General features: G+C 34.5%; 1 protein-coding gene across 2 annotated transcripts in view; it reads left to right on the top strand.

The window, feature by feature from the left end:
- The window catches only part of LOC135087156 (GRB10-interacting GYF protein 2), a 73409-nt gene that overhangs the window by 46307 nt on the left and 10698 nt on the right, over positions 1–16404 (top strand). For both annotated transcript variants that reach the window (XM_063981991.1, XM_063981990.1), the window contains exons 15-20: positions 11878–12165; positions 12478–12738; positions 13201–13281; positions 13713–13825; positions 15432–15501; positions 16077–16301. In XM_063981991.1, the coding sequence (XP_063838061.1) occupies positions 11878–12165; positions 12478–12738; positions 13201–13281; positions 13713–13825; positions 15432–15501; positions 16077–16301 (1038 nt within the window). The remainder of the gene's footprint in view (positions 1–11877; positions 12166–12477; positions 12739–13200; positions 13282–13712; positions 13826–15431; positions 15502–16076; positions 16302–16404) is intronic.

Genomic DNA, 16404 nt, shown 5'->3' with positions numbered 1-16404 from the left:
AGTATTCACATCTTATTTTATACTGCGACTTTGTACTAGTACATCTCGACATGTTTGGTCATGTAATAAGCTTTTTCTGACATGTCTGTAAATGTCATTCACGATTCCTTTTAAATGCTTTGTCATTTTCCATCTTGTATTTTTATTTTATAAGGTGTTATCTGTAACGCTCAGATACAGTTTTCTTTAACACATATGCCACGTTATTTGTGTGTTTTAATTGCTTTTCTGTTTCTTTATTAGCAATAATAAAGCATTTCATTTTCCAAGCAGACTAACTTCATTCTATTTTAAGTACATGCATTTATAGATTACAAGCACCTAGATGTCGCTAGCAGTAACTAATTTGGATACTTAACATATAATTATGACATTTAAACATAACGTTTTGCGATCCTTATGTGATTACAAATCTTACACAATATTACTAATTATTCTAACATTCCTAATGTGTAAATTAATAAATAATAATCATGCCAGAGAGGGATTACCAAACCAATTTAGCACCTGCCAGTCCGGGACTGAACCAAGTAGGTGATCCATAGTCCCCATCCAAGGCCCAGGAACCGGGTTATACATCCACCATCCATATTCTCCCGTGACCTACAAAGCGTATAAAATATGATTAAATAACATGCAAACATTATTTATTTACGTTTCAAACTACGTATTATCGCCAACTGTGACAAAACCGCGATGTTTATAAAGCTTTACCACTTTCACATTTTGTTATATGTCTGCTTATAAATATTACTAAACATGAACATTTTGAACATCAATTTAAATTAGGCCCAAGCTAGGAAAATGGGTAAACAAATTAAAAAGAAAATTAAGTAGGTATAAAATACTGGTACATCAAGTCCAGTTCGACATCAGTCAGGAATCGAGATCCATTGTTGGAAAAATACAGTGAATATACTTTTTACTTAGCTTTATGGTTGATAGATCCTAAGGGCTCCTGCACACGACGCCGCCACCGCGCCGCCGCCGCGCCGTCGCCGCGCCGCTACACTGTTCATACGCACCGAGTAAAACCGCGGCGCGGTAGCGGCATCGTGTGCAGGAGCGCTAAGACCCCTCGCCCACGGCGACTTTTTGTAGCGATGCAGTAGCGATTCTGTCGCGCGTTCGCATCGATACAGTCGCAATGCGGTCGCTAGCTGTGTGCGATGCAAACGCAATCCTGTCGCGCTTCGCCCTCCCTCCGTTCTCTCCCCGATGTCGTTCTACACGGTCGCGCGTTTGCATCGATACAGTCGCGCTGCTGTAGCGCGTTGGCATCGCTTTTGTAGTGCGTTGCAAATGCGACTAACGCGCGTTCGTAGCGATGCTGTCGCTCGTTTACGAAACGCGCGTCACTACAAAAAGTCGCCGTGGGCGAGAGCCCTTGTAAATAAAAAATATTTGAAAATACCTACTTAATGATACCCCACTCAACACTATTCATTAATTTTATTTATTTTCTTTATTTTCTTTATAGGAATATGTTGGCTTGGTAGTCGCCATATTGAATTTGTAAGATAAATCGATCAGATTAATCGAAATCGGTCCACGCGTTTGGTCTGTAGTGCTACAAAATAGTACCTACATAGCCTTAGAAACACATTACCTTCCTTTGCGTGGCGCAGTCTGGTATAGAGTTGAGGTCTGAACAGGCTCCTTATAAAACTGCTGCAGCTGTATTTTATACAGTTTAAGGCTGGGTTGCAGTTGAAATTATAATTAATAATTCAGTTTACAATGTCTTCATGATTCCTTATCACAGATGGGCGATGAAATATCGTGCGAGCATCACGGATAAATACTTTATTCTAGTAAAAAGTCTGTAAATACCTGATGTACCTACCTATTATTCGTTTGGTTTGCTAGGTAACTCTTTTTCATATACCCACTAGCTAAGAGATCGTGGAAATATTTTGTTTGTACTCTTTGCAACAGCTGTGGCTGTGGGGGTGTTCGCTGACATGTTTCGCAGCGTAGGTTTATATCGGGCTTTAATGAAAACAACAAGCTTTTATGCATTTAATTTCCAATTATTAATTTATATTGACAAACTAAAAAAAAGGCTGCAAAGAAAAGTATTTATCCTATTGAGATCGTTTTTTCTTGCAATTACAATTACTTCGTGACTGATTCACAGCTAAACGAACTTATCTTTACGTAATGTTTGATTGTAATATTATCCTCTTTGCTGTCTCATCTTCGACGATGAAAGTTATGATGTGTATGAAATAAACATCTCCAGATATAAAATAACATTTTATTCTGACTTAAATTATGCCCTTAATTATTCATAGTAAATGTTGCTTATGGGCCGTTTTTCTTTTCAATTTGTCGTTAATGTTGTTAGTGAATGTTTTCGGCAAAGTCATTACCGTTTATGGTTGTCCTTTTGAATCTTCCAAGTATCGTGGAATCTCCAGACCGATCAACCGTTCTCCTCATCATCTGTGTCTGATACTAGCTGTTTCGGTAAATGTTGAGGTGTCTGTACTTTTGGTCATGCTTTTTTTCCAACGGCTTATTGTGCTGGAAGAAAACTTTAATGCGGTTTGCTTAAGTTTTTAATTGAATTGACATAAATCACAAGGCGCTTAAGCAGACAATTCTAAACTATCTGCAAAGGAGGGTAATGTGTAAAAAGGTGGACACTTGAACGATGCTGTCTTTGTTTAGGGTTCTATAGTCAACATGTTAGGAAATAGGGAACTCCTCGAAATAATAAAGAACGTAGAAATTAAGACCAGCAAAGTGTAAATGCATCAAGACCTGTATGTATGTATATATGTATGTATAACACAAAACACTCGCGTAACTTGATAGTTCTAAGTGCAGTGTTCCTTAGGTTGAACTACTATTAGTTTTTATGGCGTAGGCATCCGCTAAGAGAGCTTTTCAAAAAACCAACCATATGGGGGTCCAAAGTGAACTTCCCTCGATGTGTTACCTAGTTGTTTATTTAAAATTAGTATCTGTAGAGCAAACAGTTAAATGTAAGAAAAACAAAAAATTGCTAGCAAAAAAGGTTGGAAAGAAGGTAAGTAATTGGTTGTTTATATCAATATCATTTTTCTAAACCTGTATTTAGGTTGACATTGGTATTTTTTATGAACATCTCTAGTTAATTAGTATCTCTAATTTCACACCTTTGCCATATTTGATAGCAGCGGCAAACTCCTTGTTTAGTTTTAAGTACTCATCTTAGGCATATTTTGAAAGGCGTTTTGTGTTTACTTGTCTCCATTTCACACTTTTGCAGCCTTTTGTTCTCAAGATCCAGCCAGTCCTTTGATGCAATGAGGGCTATCGTTTTTAAACTCAACAGTTGGCACCCCTGGCGATTGACAGAACCTTACTCTACAGTGGCGCCATCTTGATGAGTGCAAATGCGATAGTCCTCCTACCACTTTCGCGCTCACCATTTGGCGCCACTGTCTTCGCTACTAGCAAGTGACAGGACCTTACTCTACAGTGGCGCCAACTGGTGAGCGCTAAAACGATAGCCCTCATTGTGTAAAGCAATCGTATTCATTTGACAGTTCAAAACGTACGATAAAATCTGTTTCAAGGTTTAACGCGAGTGAATTCGTAGGTACAGGCTATTAATAAAAGCGTCAGGTATTTTTTTCCCCATTAACAACAGTGGAACTTGTTTCTAGGAGATTAAATTTTAATATCAATCTTTCTTTTTCCTTTTTGTTAGCATTGTTACATCTCTTCTAGTAGTAAAAAGTATGAACAAAAATGTTTTGCAGCCAAAACATGGAGAAAGCTGAAAATGTTGACAGAGACGTACTACAGTTGATGGGCTATGGGTATACGGCTGCGTTAGGAAATAATTAATTTTAAAATTGTGTGAAGTCGGAGGACATTTTATTACACTAGTAAACTTTCATCATCGAGAACGAACCAGCACAATTATTATTATAGTGCGAGAATGAAATTGGTTAAACCCAACGTTATGGCTTTTCAGGATGACGCACAATAAATAAAGAAATATGCGCAAGAATCAGAAAATATTATTTATAATTTCTTCGTATGGGATGGCCTCGCGCTCTAAGCGCCTGAGGGCCTGTCCACACACTGAAATGCACGGGGGTACCTTACAGAGGAAGCTTTAGAGATTGAAGATTGGATGAAGAATGGCATGAAAATGCGCTATGAGTTTCGTTACCAATTCTGACAAATGGATAGAGGCTTCAGGATTATAATTTTAAGTTGCAGTGTGTCAAGCTTCACTTTAATTAGTCGCTATTTTCCGTATTATTTGGTATGATTCTAATTCTTATGTTAAAACAGAAACAGGGTTATTAAATTAGTAAGATATGATAATGCCAGAGCGCGATAAAGCTATTTCTAATTGTGTGATTTTGTGCTAGTTTAAGGTTTTATTTAGCTTATTATTTGAATACCGTCCGGCATATAATATAGGTTTAGATCTTATAAAATAATTAAAAACTCATATGAACCATGATTGGTAACAAGGCGAAAACCGATATCGTTACTTCAAAACCACTATTTCGTTGGAATCAAAAACAAGTGCATTTCTAGATATAGGTGTACCAGAATCTCATGACAAATGGGGAAAATAAAATTGTGAGTGCAATACTGGGGAAATTGGATTAAACGATCTTGATACTGTTTAATTTTTTATTTATGACTAGTATTTGAACATGAAGTGCGAATATACATTTTAGTTATGTATATGATTAATGTTGTTATACATCGGGTTTTTAACATAGGAAAATGTCTTGAAAAATAAGTAAATCGTATATTACTTTATGTAACTAATGTTATTATGTATCATACTAATAACTTATCACTTCATTCAGAACTAGAAAACGATTCTAAGAACTCCACTTGCATTTCTTGTTCTTAATTAGTTGATCAAGATAAAGAGGTATTTATTATAAATCGCTTTTCCAGCATTTCAATTATTCATTTAATCCTTATCTTGCTTGATGAAATCTTTTTCAATTTTTTTTACATGGTCATAACATTTTGACCATTCTTCTGCACCAATTTGTAAGATACACCTGAAAACCCCGATAAAGCAGCTATTAAATAAAAACAATATAAAAAACCATAACCCTCCTTCTGACGGAGTCGAGTAATAAACTACATGTATCAAAACATTTCAGTTGAACTTACCTGTCAACTCAACGACGTGAAAATCAAAGATTGACTTTGAATAAATATGCCTTATTTTACAATACACATTGAAAACAATATGACTCGCTTGAGCTTTTTCGAGTTTTTCACAAAAATAACAAATATTCATGAAGAGATCACAAAATTTCTGCAACGGCTGACAGATCTCTTAATTTTCTTTGACATAGACAATTGCCATATGAAAGTCACACTTGTTTGCCATGAGATTCTGGTACCTCTGTATTTAGGCTACACCATCATAAAGATTCAAGCAAATACGGAGCTATTGACATTCCTTTAGTGTGGTTAATCTTCTTTATAAAAACTATTGTGGATATTGTTAGATTTATGCCCGTTTTCACCATCAATCCCTAATTTTTAAGTGACCCCTATGGTAAAACTTAAAAGGCATTTTGTTTCTATAGACTTAAAAATTAGGGATTGATGGTGAAAACAGGCATTAGTATGTCTTACGCATTGTCAATTAGGTCTGATGTGGGAATTTTATTAGTGAGACCATTTATTGAACCAAATGCAGTCTTCCCAAATAAATTTATAGGATTATTGCTTTCAATTTTATCAATAATTATCTTTTTTATAGAAATTAGGTTGAATGTGGGAATTTAATATAATAGTGAGAACATTTAATGAATTAATTGCAGTCTTCCCAAAGAAAGAAGAACGGTCACGCCCCATACAAAAAAACCCAGACCCGACAGAAACGAGACATACCTCAGTTTTTTTGTCATGTCTTAATTAGTTAAATTATATATTTTTTATATTCGAAATCTATGTGTAACACCAAAATATTACCCTTTGTTTTTGTTCAGGCGCTATACAAAAACTAATACAAAATGCCTATTTATCACCAAAATTGGTAAATGTATGTACCTAAATGTCTATCACAACTGCTATAGAATGTATCTAGGTGACCTGGAGATACAGCCGGATTATACAGGATGGTTATACATATGGAACGATAAGTGATCTCACTCGATTATTTCTAAACTATACAAGATATCGAAAAACTAGTTACTGATTCTGAAAGTTCTTCACGGGCTCTTTCAAATGGTACCAATAATAGGTTACAGATTATGGAAGCTGGTAACATTGAATTTTTGGATTTTGTAACTTCTCGTTTCCACCCTGTATAATCCGGCTGTATCTCCAGGTCACCTAGATACATTCCATAGCAGCTGTAATAGACATTTAGGTACATACATTTATCAATTTTGGTGATAAATAGGCATTTTGTATTAGTTTTTGTATAACGGCTTAACAAAAACAGAGGGTAATATTTTGGTGTTATACATAGATTTCGAATATAAAAAATATATAATTTAACTAATTAAGACATGACAAAAAAACTGAGGTATGTCTAGTTTCTGTCGGGCCTGGGTCACAGATGACCGTTCTTCTTTGTAGGATTAATATTTTAAATTTTATTATAGTCTTTTTCATCTAAGATGATTCGTATGACGTTTCGAGTTTGAAAGTTATAAAGATGTCACATAACTAAACCATAGCGATTTATCTATCGATTTTTTTCTAAGAGTTAGTGAAACCTACTTTTAGAGAAATATTTTGTATATGTGTTATTTAACAAAAAAACATGTTTTTTTAATTACAAATATTATTGTAACAATTTTTTTATTGATAATATTCAAATTCCATGGACTTCGTGTTCAAAAAAACGATTCCTAAAAAGTTCTGGTTCTATTACTTTAAATTAAAAACTATTAATTTATTTTCATTGCGTTTATTAAAGTCAACAATCTAAAAATATGGTTGATTTTTGAGATGTTTTTAATAACTAAGTAATCACTACAATCGATTAATGAACCGCGGAAATAATCGATTTTGTTATACAACAAATACCCCAGCACTAAATCTATTCCGTTTCACACATTGCGTACATTAAATAAAAAATATTTTTACATCGTATTTAATTAAAATATAATCAATAGACTCAGATTTTACTATATATTTCAAGACAAGTAGTTAATTTTTTTTTATTATATTGCTAATGAAATACAAATATTTTTTCTAAAATATTCTGCATATGTAGTATGCGTAATATGGATAACCTTAAAGTGTCATACGGATCATCTTAGCTGAAAAAGACTATTAGTCCAGTCAAATTAGACATGAACCCTGCATTAATTCGCATACAGCTGAAAATTGGTACGAATGTTCGGAGCACCATTATGAATTAACTGTGAAAAGTCCCCATCGATCCGACATGTGCTAAAAAAAAAATTCTATGTCAAAGTTAAAAAATACGGGTTTTTGAGATTTTCAGCCAAACGGTAAGTTTTATCACAAAAATATGTATGACAAGGTTTAAGACCATACAATTATCTATCAAAATTGTCTATACACTTTCTCCTAAGAGTCAGCGTTTCTGAGATTCGATGATCCGAAGAGCCAAAAATGTGTTTTCTTCATAACGGTCTTACACATAAATCCAATGTGATATCGCCTCGTGACTCGACTCAGCATTGTATCACGATGTGTTGTCGATGTCAAATATAAAATGATCAACCTCAATGTCGTCTGTCATCTTTAATTATCGAAAAATGGGTGCAACTTTGACGAAGGACTGCACCGTGAGTTTCTAAGATACGAAATTTTCGTGTCTATTAGGTTTAAGAGCTCTTAAATGCACACGTCACTACTCTACTTGTAACTCTATGGTCACTCTTTTAGCCCGGTCAAGTCAGAAAATCCAGGTTATAATAATTCGCATAGAGCTGAAAATTTGTGTGAATGTTGAGAACACCATCCTTAATGAAATGTCAAAAGTCCCCAACGATCCGTCATTTGAAAAAAAAATTTACGAAGGCTAAGTTTTTTGCATTTTTCCGCCAAACAGTAAACTTATCATAAGAAATGATAAGAAATAGTAGTAGATCATAAAATTATCTATTAAAAGTGTTTTTGCCCCTTTTTCCTAAGAGTCACCGTTTATGTGGTAACGATGCAAAAAGTTGAAGAATTCGTATTCTGTTAACTACTCCACAAGTCCACAACTTTAACTCTATTATAATAGTTTTGAATTGAACAGGGTAACAAATACATCTTAAAAAAGGCCTACTGGGGAACCTGGTAAAAAAAATGCGCCAAATAACCATCATAGGTATTGTGGAAACATGTGCATATAACGAGAACATTTTAACTAACTTTTTGATTCGTTCTACCTCATAATCGGTGACTCTTAGGAAAAAGGGGTAAAGATCATTTTAATAGATAATTTTATGATCTTCTATTATTTTTTATCTATTTTTATGATAAGTTTACTACTTGGCCAAAAAAAACAAACAACTTGGAACTTCGAAAAATTTTTTTTTAAATGACGGGTCGTCGGGGACTTTTGACATTTCATTTAGGATGGTGTTCTCAATATTTACACAAATTTTCAGCTTTATGCGAATTATTATAACCTGGACTGTCTAACTTGGTCGGGCTAAAAGAGTGACCATAGAGTTACAAGTAGAGTAGTGACGTGTGCGTATAAGAGCTTTTAAACATAATAAACACGAAAACTTCGTATCTTAGAAACTCACGGTGCAGTCCTTCGTCAAAGTTGCACCCATTTTTCGATAATTAAAGATGACAGACGACATTGAGGTTGATCATTTTATATTCGACGTCGACAACACATCATGATACAATGCTGAGTCGAGTCACGAGGCGATATCACATTGGATTTATGTGTAAGACCGTTATGAAGAAAACACTTTTTTGACTCTTCGGATCATCGAATCTCAGAAACGTTGACTCTTAGGAGAAAGTGTATAGACAATTTTGATAGATAATTGTATGGTCTTAAACCTTGTCATACATATCTTTGTGATAAAACTTACCGTTTAGCTGAAAATCTCAAAAACCCGTATTTTTTAAGTTTGACCTTGAATTTTTTTTTTAGCACATGTCGGATCGATGGGGATTTTTCACAGTTAATTCATAATGGTGCTCCGAACATGCGTACCAATTTTCAGCTGTATGCGAATTAATGCAGGGTTCATGTCTAATTTGACTGGACTATATAATGATAATAATATATTATGATTATAATTTTTTTTTGTGGAAATTATACTTTGAAAGGGTTATAGAAGTAAGATATTAATTATTTTTTTGTGGTCGTAATGACAAAAATGCAAACTTGTTAAACATCTATAAAAACTCACTCGCACAACCCTGAAGATATTTTACATTATACTTACTCAATTATTCTTAGTTTGAAATCCTATTAAGGTATAATTTTATTAATTACATTAACATATAGGTTATTTGTGCTTTCTTTCTTAGTGCTTAGGGCTAGCGTTTATTGTGTGATAAGGACCACAAACCATTATTATAATGATATTATTGGCTCATAAATTTGAATTATTAATAATAATATTATCAATGAATATCAATTTAAAATTTGGCTGTTATTTTTGGAAAAGACATGTCTATGATTTGATTCAATGTAATTGAAAAGAGATAGCAGAGGATGTAGGTAAGAGGATAGATAAATATCCTACTTTACCTAGTTACCAAAGTAAAAAACAGCATTATGAATGTGAATGTAATTAAGATAATAGAATCTCTTATAAAAATGTAAGAAAGGGTCTTCAATACCTAAAAAGGTGCGATTGCTCGAATTTTCAATGTGTGTATCTCAGGTGATCTGTTAATTAAATTTATTATAATAGTTTATTTTTAATAAAGAATTTCCCTTAATATCTTATTATTTATAATAATTACATCGCAACCGTTACTGATCTATCAACGCGCAGATCATTTGTAATGGAAATTATTAACATTAATTAAATACATAACAAAATTTTGAGGATGTTCATACTGGGTTTATTAACACTGTTAAAAAAGTTATTTTTCAACGTTTACTCTTAACAAAGTTAGGTTATTTATTTATTTATTCAGAAACTCAACAGCTGTACAATATTCATGTTACTTTAATGAGAATTAAATCTAAGCCAATTAAAGAGTTTCCTAGCTGCTTAAATAAGTTCGTACATTTTGATGTTAGGTAAAAATAGGGTTATTAGACTGATTTTAAAAATAAATGCTCTTGTGACGGTTTATCCAGTAGTTACTTTCATAATAGAGATGACTATCATTCCTGCAAAAGCTAAAATCCATAAACCGTGTAGGCTACAGAGATTTTACATACTCCTTCGCGCAGTCGGGTAAACACACTGCAATCCGGGCGTTTTTAAGACGAGAGTGAATAGGCACTTACAGGGCAGATATGTACCATCCTAGAATGCATCTCACTTAACATCAGGTGTGATTGCGGTCAAATACCTGCCTTGTCTAGCATTAAAAAAATCGTAATTGCGTCCTTCAGACATTTTCGTCCTTATTTTAAGGTAAGCTTCTTCATCTTTTATGGGATTTTAAATTGGGTAAATGAAATTATATGTTGTGATGTCCAATTAGTAGAAAATTGCTTAATTTTGAGAAATACATGTTCCGAACGTCTGGTATTCTATTAACAGAGTAGTAACGCTTCTAAGTATATATTTTACATTAGAAAAAATATTTGTAATTAGGAAAAATATCTTTTAAATATCTATGTTATTTACACGAGTTATACTCGAGAACAACTGGACCGATTTTAATGATCTCTGATTTATTGTATTCCATACATCCATTCCATCTAACTCTTAGTTCTCAAAGTAGATTTGACTTTCTTTCGTTTTCGGGAAGATCCGATAGGTCTTTAATTAATAAAATAACAAATACATCGATATCCGACGATGTATTCGTATATCCCTTATTTCTTTGCTTGTAATTTATCACATTACTCTTGTGATGTCAAAATAATTAAAATACGTCACTATTTTTCAATTATTACAAAATCTTGAATGGCTTAGGTACTCATAAAAACAAATACAATTTACCAAAAACTAAGGTTGAAATTGTTTTTGCCTTCCTATTATAAATTTAACTTTGTATGGGAAGGCAATACTTTTTTTGCAATTTGCTTTTGATTTAGTAAATATGTGATTTTGTACTTATAAATAATTGTGTAGTATTTTTTCTTTTAACAAAATGTGAAAGTGGTTAAGGCGTTAGCAACGCAATCTTACATGGTATGAGGTACTAACAATTTTAAGGCTTTCTAAAATTAGGATCATACGAAAAGTTGTACAGGTGTTGGCGCAAAGTTAACATGCGATTATGTACTAACAATTTTAATTTAAAGCTTTTTAATTTATAACTAAGTATTCGTTTGTTCTATTGCGTTTTTTCGTTAGCACTAAAACTTAATATCCGGTAGTGGTAGTTTTTATAGCATGTACTACATCACTAAATACTAAAATGTAAAAATGACGAAGGTAAGCAACTAACTTGCCTAGTTCTTTTGTATTGTCCGACGCGCTTTTCTTTTAAAAAATGCGAGTGTATACAATTAATACTAATTGTTATTAACGGCGAAGGTCTTTTCTGCTCAGAAATGCTGTGTTTATGTACATTTGTAATTTAGGCGAAAATTTGCAGGCAATCTTTAATCATTTATTTGGCGCACACAAAATTATCTCGATGAACCCATTCAAACCACATTTTTTCCAAATTTAATGCAGTACAATATTTCCTAGAAATAAAACTATTCAACAAATCTGAACAGAAGTGAGTTTTTGTTCCATGCATGCGAGAAGCGCGTCATCGTTACTAACGCGAAGCAGTTACTAATGTTGTTTCTAAAAATTGCAGCCGTCAGCCGTAGCGTCAAACGCTTTATTGCCAGAAGAAATCGCTAAGGAGATGAAGACGGAAGACCAGATTCTGGCGCAGCTCAGGGCTTCGCAGAACATCGGAGGAGCCCAGAACTTGTCGTTCATGGCCGACTCGCCCGTGGGAAGCGTGCCCGGAAAACCCGACGACCCGTTCACATCGCCCACAGGTGCCACCCCGGACATGGGAGAACTGCAGAAACTTATCCAGAAAGATACGCTTGCGGCTAAACCTGTCATGGAGACCGTTGAGAATATTGAAGCAAAGGTATGAATAAACAAACTTGGAAACAATTTCAAAACCTGATATCTCTGTTTAGAGCTCTGGATTTTCTTCAATAGAAAATTATAATTAACTCTGACCCCCTTACTAATAAAAAGTTACACACTTGTTGAACACTGTTTTAAAATGACAGTTCCATACAAAACGTCACTTTAAAAAAACTGTTCAACGAGCTTGTAAGTTTTATTAGTAAGCGGGATTACAGGGATTTGCTCTGCCATTTTAACAGCAATCGAACTGTGCGTGGCATGTAAAATATAAAATGGTATTAATTTACAATATTTCTACTTTCCGCAGCACAAACAAGAAAAAACGCCTAAGGTGGAACAACCAACTGAAGTGAACAACCAAAAGGCTCAACAGCAACCAACACAACAGCCGCAACAAGCGGCCAAACCTGCCCCTGAGTCGAAGCAAGGCAAGCAAGCTAAAAACGAAAGTGAGAAATCAGCCAAAAACAAGGAAAATAACAACACTAAGAGTAAGAATAAGAAAAAGGAAGACAAAAAAGATGAGCTAGATAATAAGACTAAAGATGAAGAAAATGCCAAAGCCGAGGTAAAAATTCACATATATTGTAATGTTGCCCCATCCCGTAATTAGATTCATCCCTGACCATTATTTAATTTATTTATCATATGAACGTTTGCATAATAGGGCTTAATATTTCTGTGTTGAGCTTGTTACATGAATTTCATTGTAATTGCTAAGTTACTGTCGTATTCTCCTACTATTTTCCGTTCTGAATGTGAGCAGGGCATGGAGAATGTTTGTGTCTCCTGCATGTAGCATTTTTCTGTTCAATTTAGGGACTCGTGACATTCGCCCTCGCCCGGGGTTTATTCATCGGGAAGAAGAGCTTTGTCTATAATTTGTTGTTAATCAATAAAGACTTGTTTTAGTTATTTTTTTTAATGTACCGTTTATAGATCAGCCGTCGCATATGTGGTAGGGATGGTCGTCGGGATAAGAGGTCAGTGTGCGACTTTTGTTTTTATCCTTGTATTGGTTTGTTAACAGAAAAGGTCAGATGAAACGTCGCCAGTCAAGAGCAAAAAAGAAGATAAGGCTAACAAGAAGGAGTTAGAAAAAGAAAAGAAGGTCTATATTATTTTATTCACATTTTTTACCAACATCTAGAGCGTTGTGTTGTTTCATGTATTCGCTATGTAACTTTTATTTAGTTATTTAATTTTTTAGCGTTAAGAGTCGCATCTCAAACCAATTTGAAAATTATAAATAACTTGAAAAAATCGAACTGCCTAAGGCGTATTACACTTGAAAATTTCGACGGGTTCATCCAGTGTCTAAGTAGCTCAGTTGGAAGAGCAGTCGCCCGGCAAGCGGAAGGTCGTGGGTTCAATTCCCGCCTTATGCAGTTCGATTTTTTCAAGTTATTTATAATTTTCAAATTAACTTTTATTTACCCTCTACTTTGGATTGGTTTTGTTTTATGTGAATTTTAGATTAAGCACAGCTATTATGATTTTTACTTATGTTTGTAAATGATAAGAGTTTTTTGCCTGTTGCAGGAATGGCTCAAAGAAGGATTCACCATTGTGAAAGGTTCTGAAAAGAATGCCAACAAAGATAACAAGAAGAAGGCCGAAGAAGCCAAAGCGGCCGAGGAAGCTGAGCGCAAGAGGTAGAATTTACGAAGTCGCGAAATAATACTTAGGGGCCGTTCAAGTATTACGTAAGCAGATTTCTTACCATTTTTTACCCCCCCGCCCCCCTTGTCATCAAAAGTAAGCAAAGCACTTACCCCCTCCCCCTATGCTTACGTAAACATTTTTAGTTATAAATGTTTTTTATACAGTGTGAGTCACGTTAAAGTGTACATATGAAAATAGATGAAACTAGACCTATTTTTATCGACAAAAAAGAGGTCAAAAATTTTTTGAGATTTTTTTTAAATTTTTTATAGAATTTTTTTTCTTCCAATTACTTATTGTAAAGAAAACGTAATAACTTTTAATCTAAGCGGTATATCCTGATAAAATAAAAACAGTAATAATGCTAAATAACAGGCAATACTGAAAAAATACATAAAATACCCAGAAAATGCCAACAAATAATAGTTATTTACGTTTTCAAACGCAAAAACAATCATTGCAAACGTTGTGATAGGGATAGAGACATGCGATTTTTGGTTTTACGAAGGTAATACGATAGAAAATAATACAAAGTAATAAAAACCACCGGTTATAGGGGCATTTTTTGGAGAAATTTATCAAATAACCAAAAAAACACAATTTTTTTAGCATTTTTTTTTTCAAAAAGTATCATTTTTTATTATTTTTTGGCCTTTTTTGTGTATTTTATGTATTTTTTTAGTATCGCCTGTTATTTAGCATTATTAGTGTTTTTATTTTATCAGGATATACCGCTTAGTTTAAAAGTTATTACGTTTTCTTTACAATAAGTAATTGGAAGAAAAAAAATTCGATAAAATTTTTTAAAAAAATCTCAAAAAAATTTTGACCTCTTTTTTGTCGATAAAAATAGGTCTAGTTTCATCTATTTCCATATGTACACTTTAACGTGACTCACACTGTATTGTCATTTTTAAAATAGGAAAATTCATGAAAATATTAGGTTTAACTGATACACATAGAGTAAGGGACAAAAAAATATAATCAGAAATAAAGAACATAACAAACATAATAAATTGCATCAATTATGCATCAACATAAAACCAAATGATAACTTTCAATGCTTACAATACGTTTAGTATCCAAACAAAACACGCGCGCGGGAGGCCGGCCTCGCGTATAATAATATGCGGACTACGACTGTCAAATTTCAATGGGCAGTGTCGGCACGAGAGTTAACTATTAGACAAGTGAATAGCGCAAGGTAATTCCCCTAATATGCGGTAATTCCCCTAATCAGTTCTCAAAGCGAGTGCCTACGCATGTATTATTTGCGGGAATCCCCGAAAAAACGTAAATAACTAATGATGACGTAATCATCATCTAGACCCCCCTACCCCCCATGTCATCCAAAATAAGCAAAACAGAGACCCCCCCACCCCCCCTTGGTGCTTACGTAATACTTGAACGGCCCCTTATCGTCGAAACATCGTGACTTGTAAAAGCACTCTTTAAACTCATACTTATAGGTCCTTTACATAAAGCCTATTTGAGGTATGCAAACGCGACAAAGCAACCATAGCAAAGATAGACTAATGTAATAATTTATTTCGGAAGATAATTGTCCCCTTCTGACGATACTTGTTTGTTGAACAGGAAAGAGGAAGAGAAGCAAGCAGCGGATGAAGAAAAGAAACGCAAGCAAGCCGAGAAGAAACAACAACAGGTAAGTCTAATTATTATAGACATTATCTTCTCGTAATAGGTTCCATCGTGTCGTGATACTTGCATTATCATAAATTACATTACCACAACTCTCGTATCAACCCTCGTTGGTTAATTTCGAAAGATGTCCACACGTTGGCTCTTTATTTTACCAGTTCTAACACAACCAACACGCCTCGGCTGAATCCTAATGCTTGTCCCATTGGTGTCATATTTTCTAGATCCACTCATTTGTCGATTGGCATTGAGATCAGCGCTGGGGCCAATGTGTTAAACCGGCCTTGTACTAGTAGTACATAATTTATAAGCATTTGTGTATTGGTTATCTGCTTAAAACTATTTTTAGTAGCCGGTAGAACTATTCTCATAAAAAAACACTGGATACTTAACTTTCACAATACATTGCCTCATTTTTATATACAATTCATCACTTAGCACAAAAGCGCGGGGAGTCGATCACGCGCGCCCCTCTAATCTGACGTTTGTAGTGTGACATTGACATTACGTCAATGTCACTATAACAGCAGCTCATTGGCTATAACGATACCGTTATTTTAAAGTTACTTTATTTGACAGGAGAATCAACAGCAGCAGCAAAGGCCTGCCACTGAGTCGGTGACGAAGAAGGCGCCGTGGTCAGCAGTGGCCAACCAATCGATGTTCGCGACCAGCAAGGAAGGGCTGACCCTCACAGAGATCCAGCGCTTGGAGCGGGAGAAGAAACTCGAGCAGATCAAGGAACAGCAGCAGATGATGCAGATCATCGCTCAGCAGCAAGCAGCGGCGCTCGCCAGGGAACAGGTGAGCCTAGTTCTTCTTGTTATCGTGTCGAAAACAAACCTATAGTCTGGTCTCTAAACATGGAATTTTGTCCAATGACCCCAAGCTACCCATCCTTATCGCT

This window comes from Ostrinia nubilalis, chromosome Z, assembly GCF_963855985.1.
Source record: "Ostrinia nubilalis chromosome Z, ilOstNubi1.1, whole genome shotgun sequence".
Classification (NCBI taxonomy): Eukaryota; Metazoa; Arthropoda; class Insecta; order Lepidoptera; family Crambidae; genus Ostrinia; species Ostrinia nubilalis.
The sequence above is the reverse complement of the archived record's forward strand: the minus strand, read 5'-3'. Positions and strand labels throughout refer to the sequence as shown.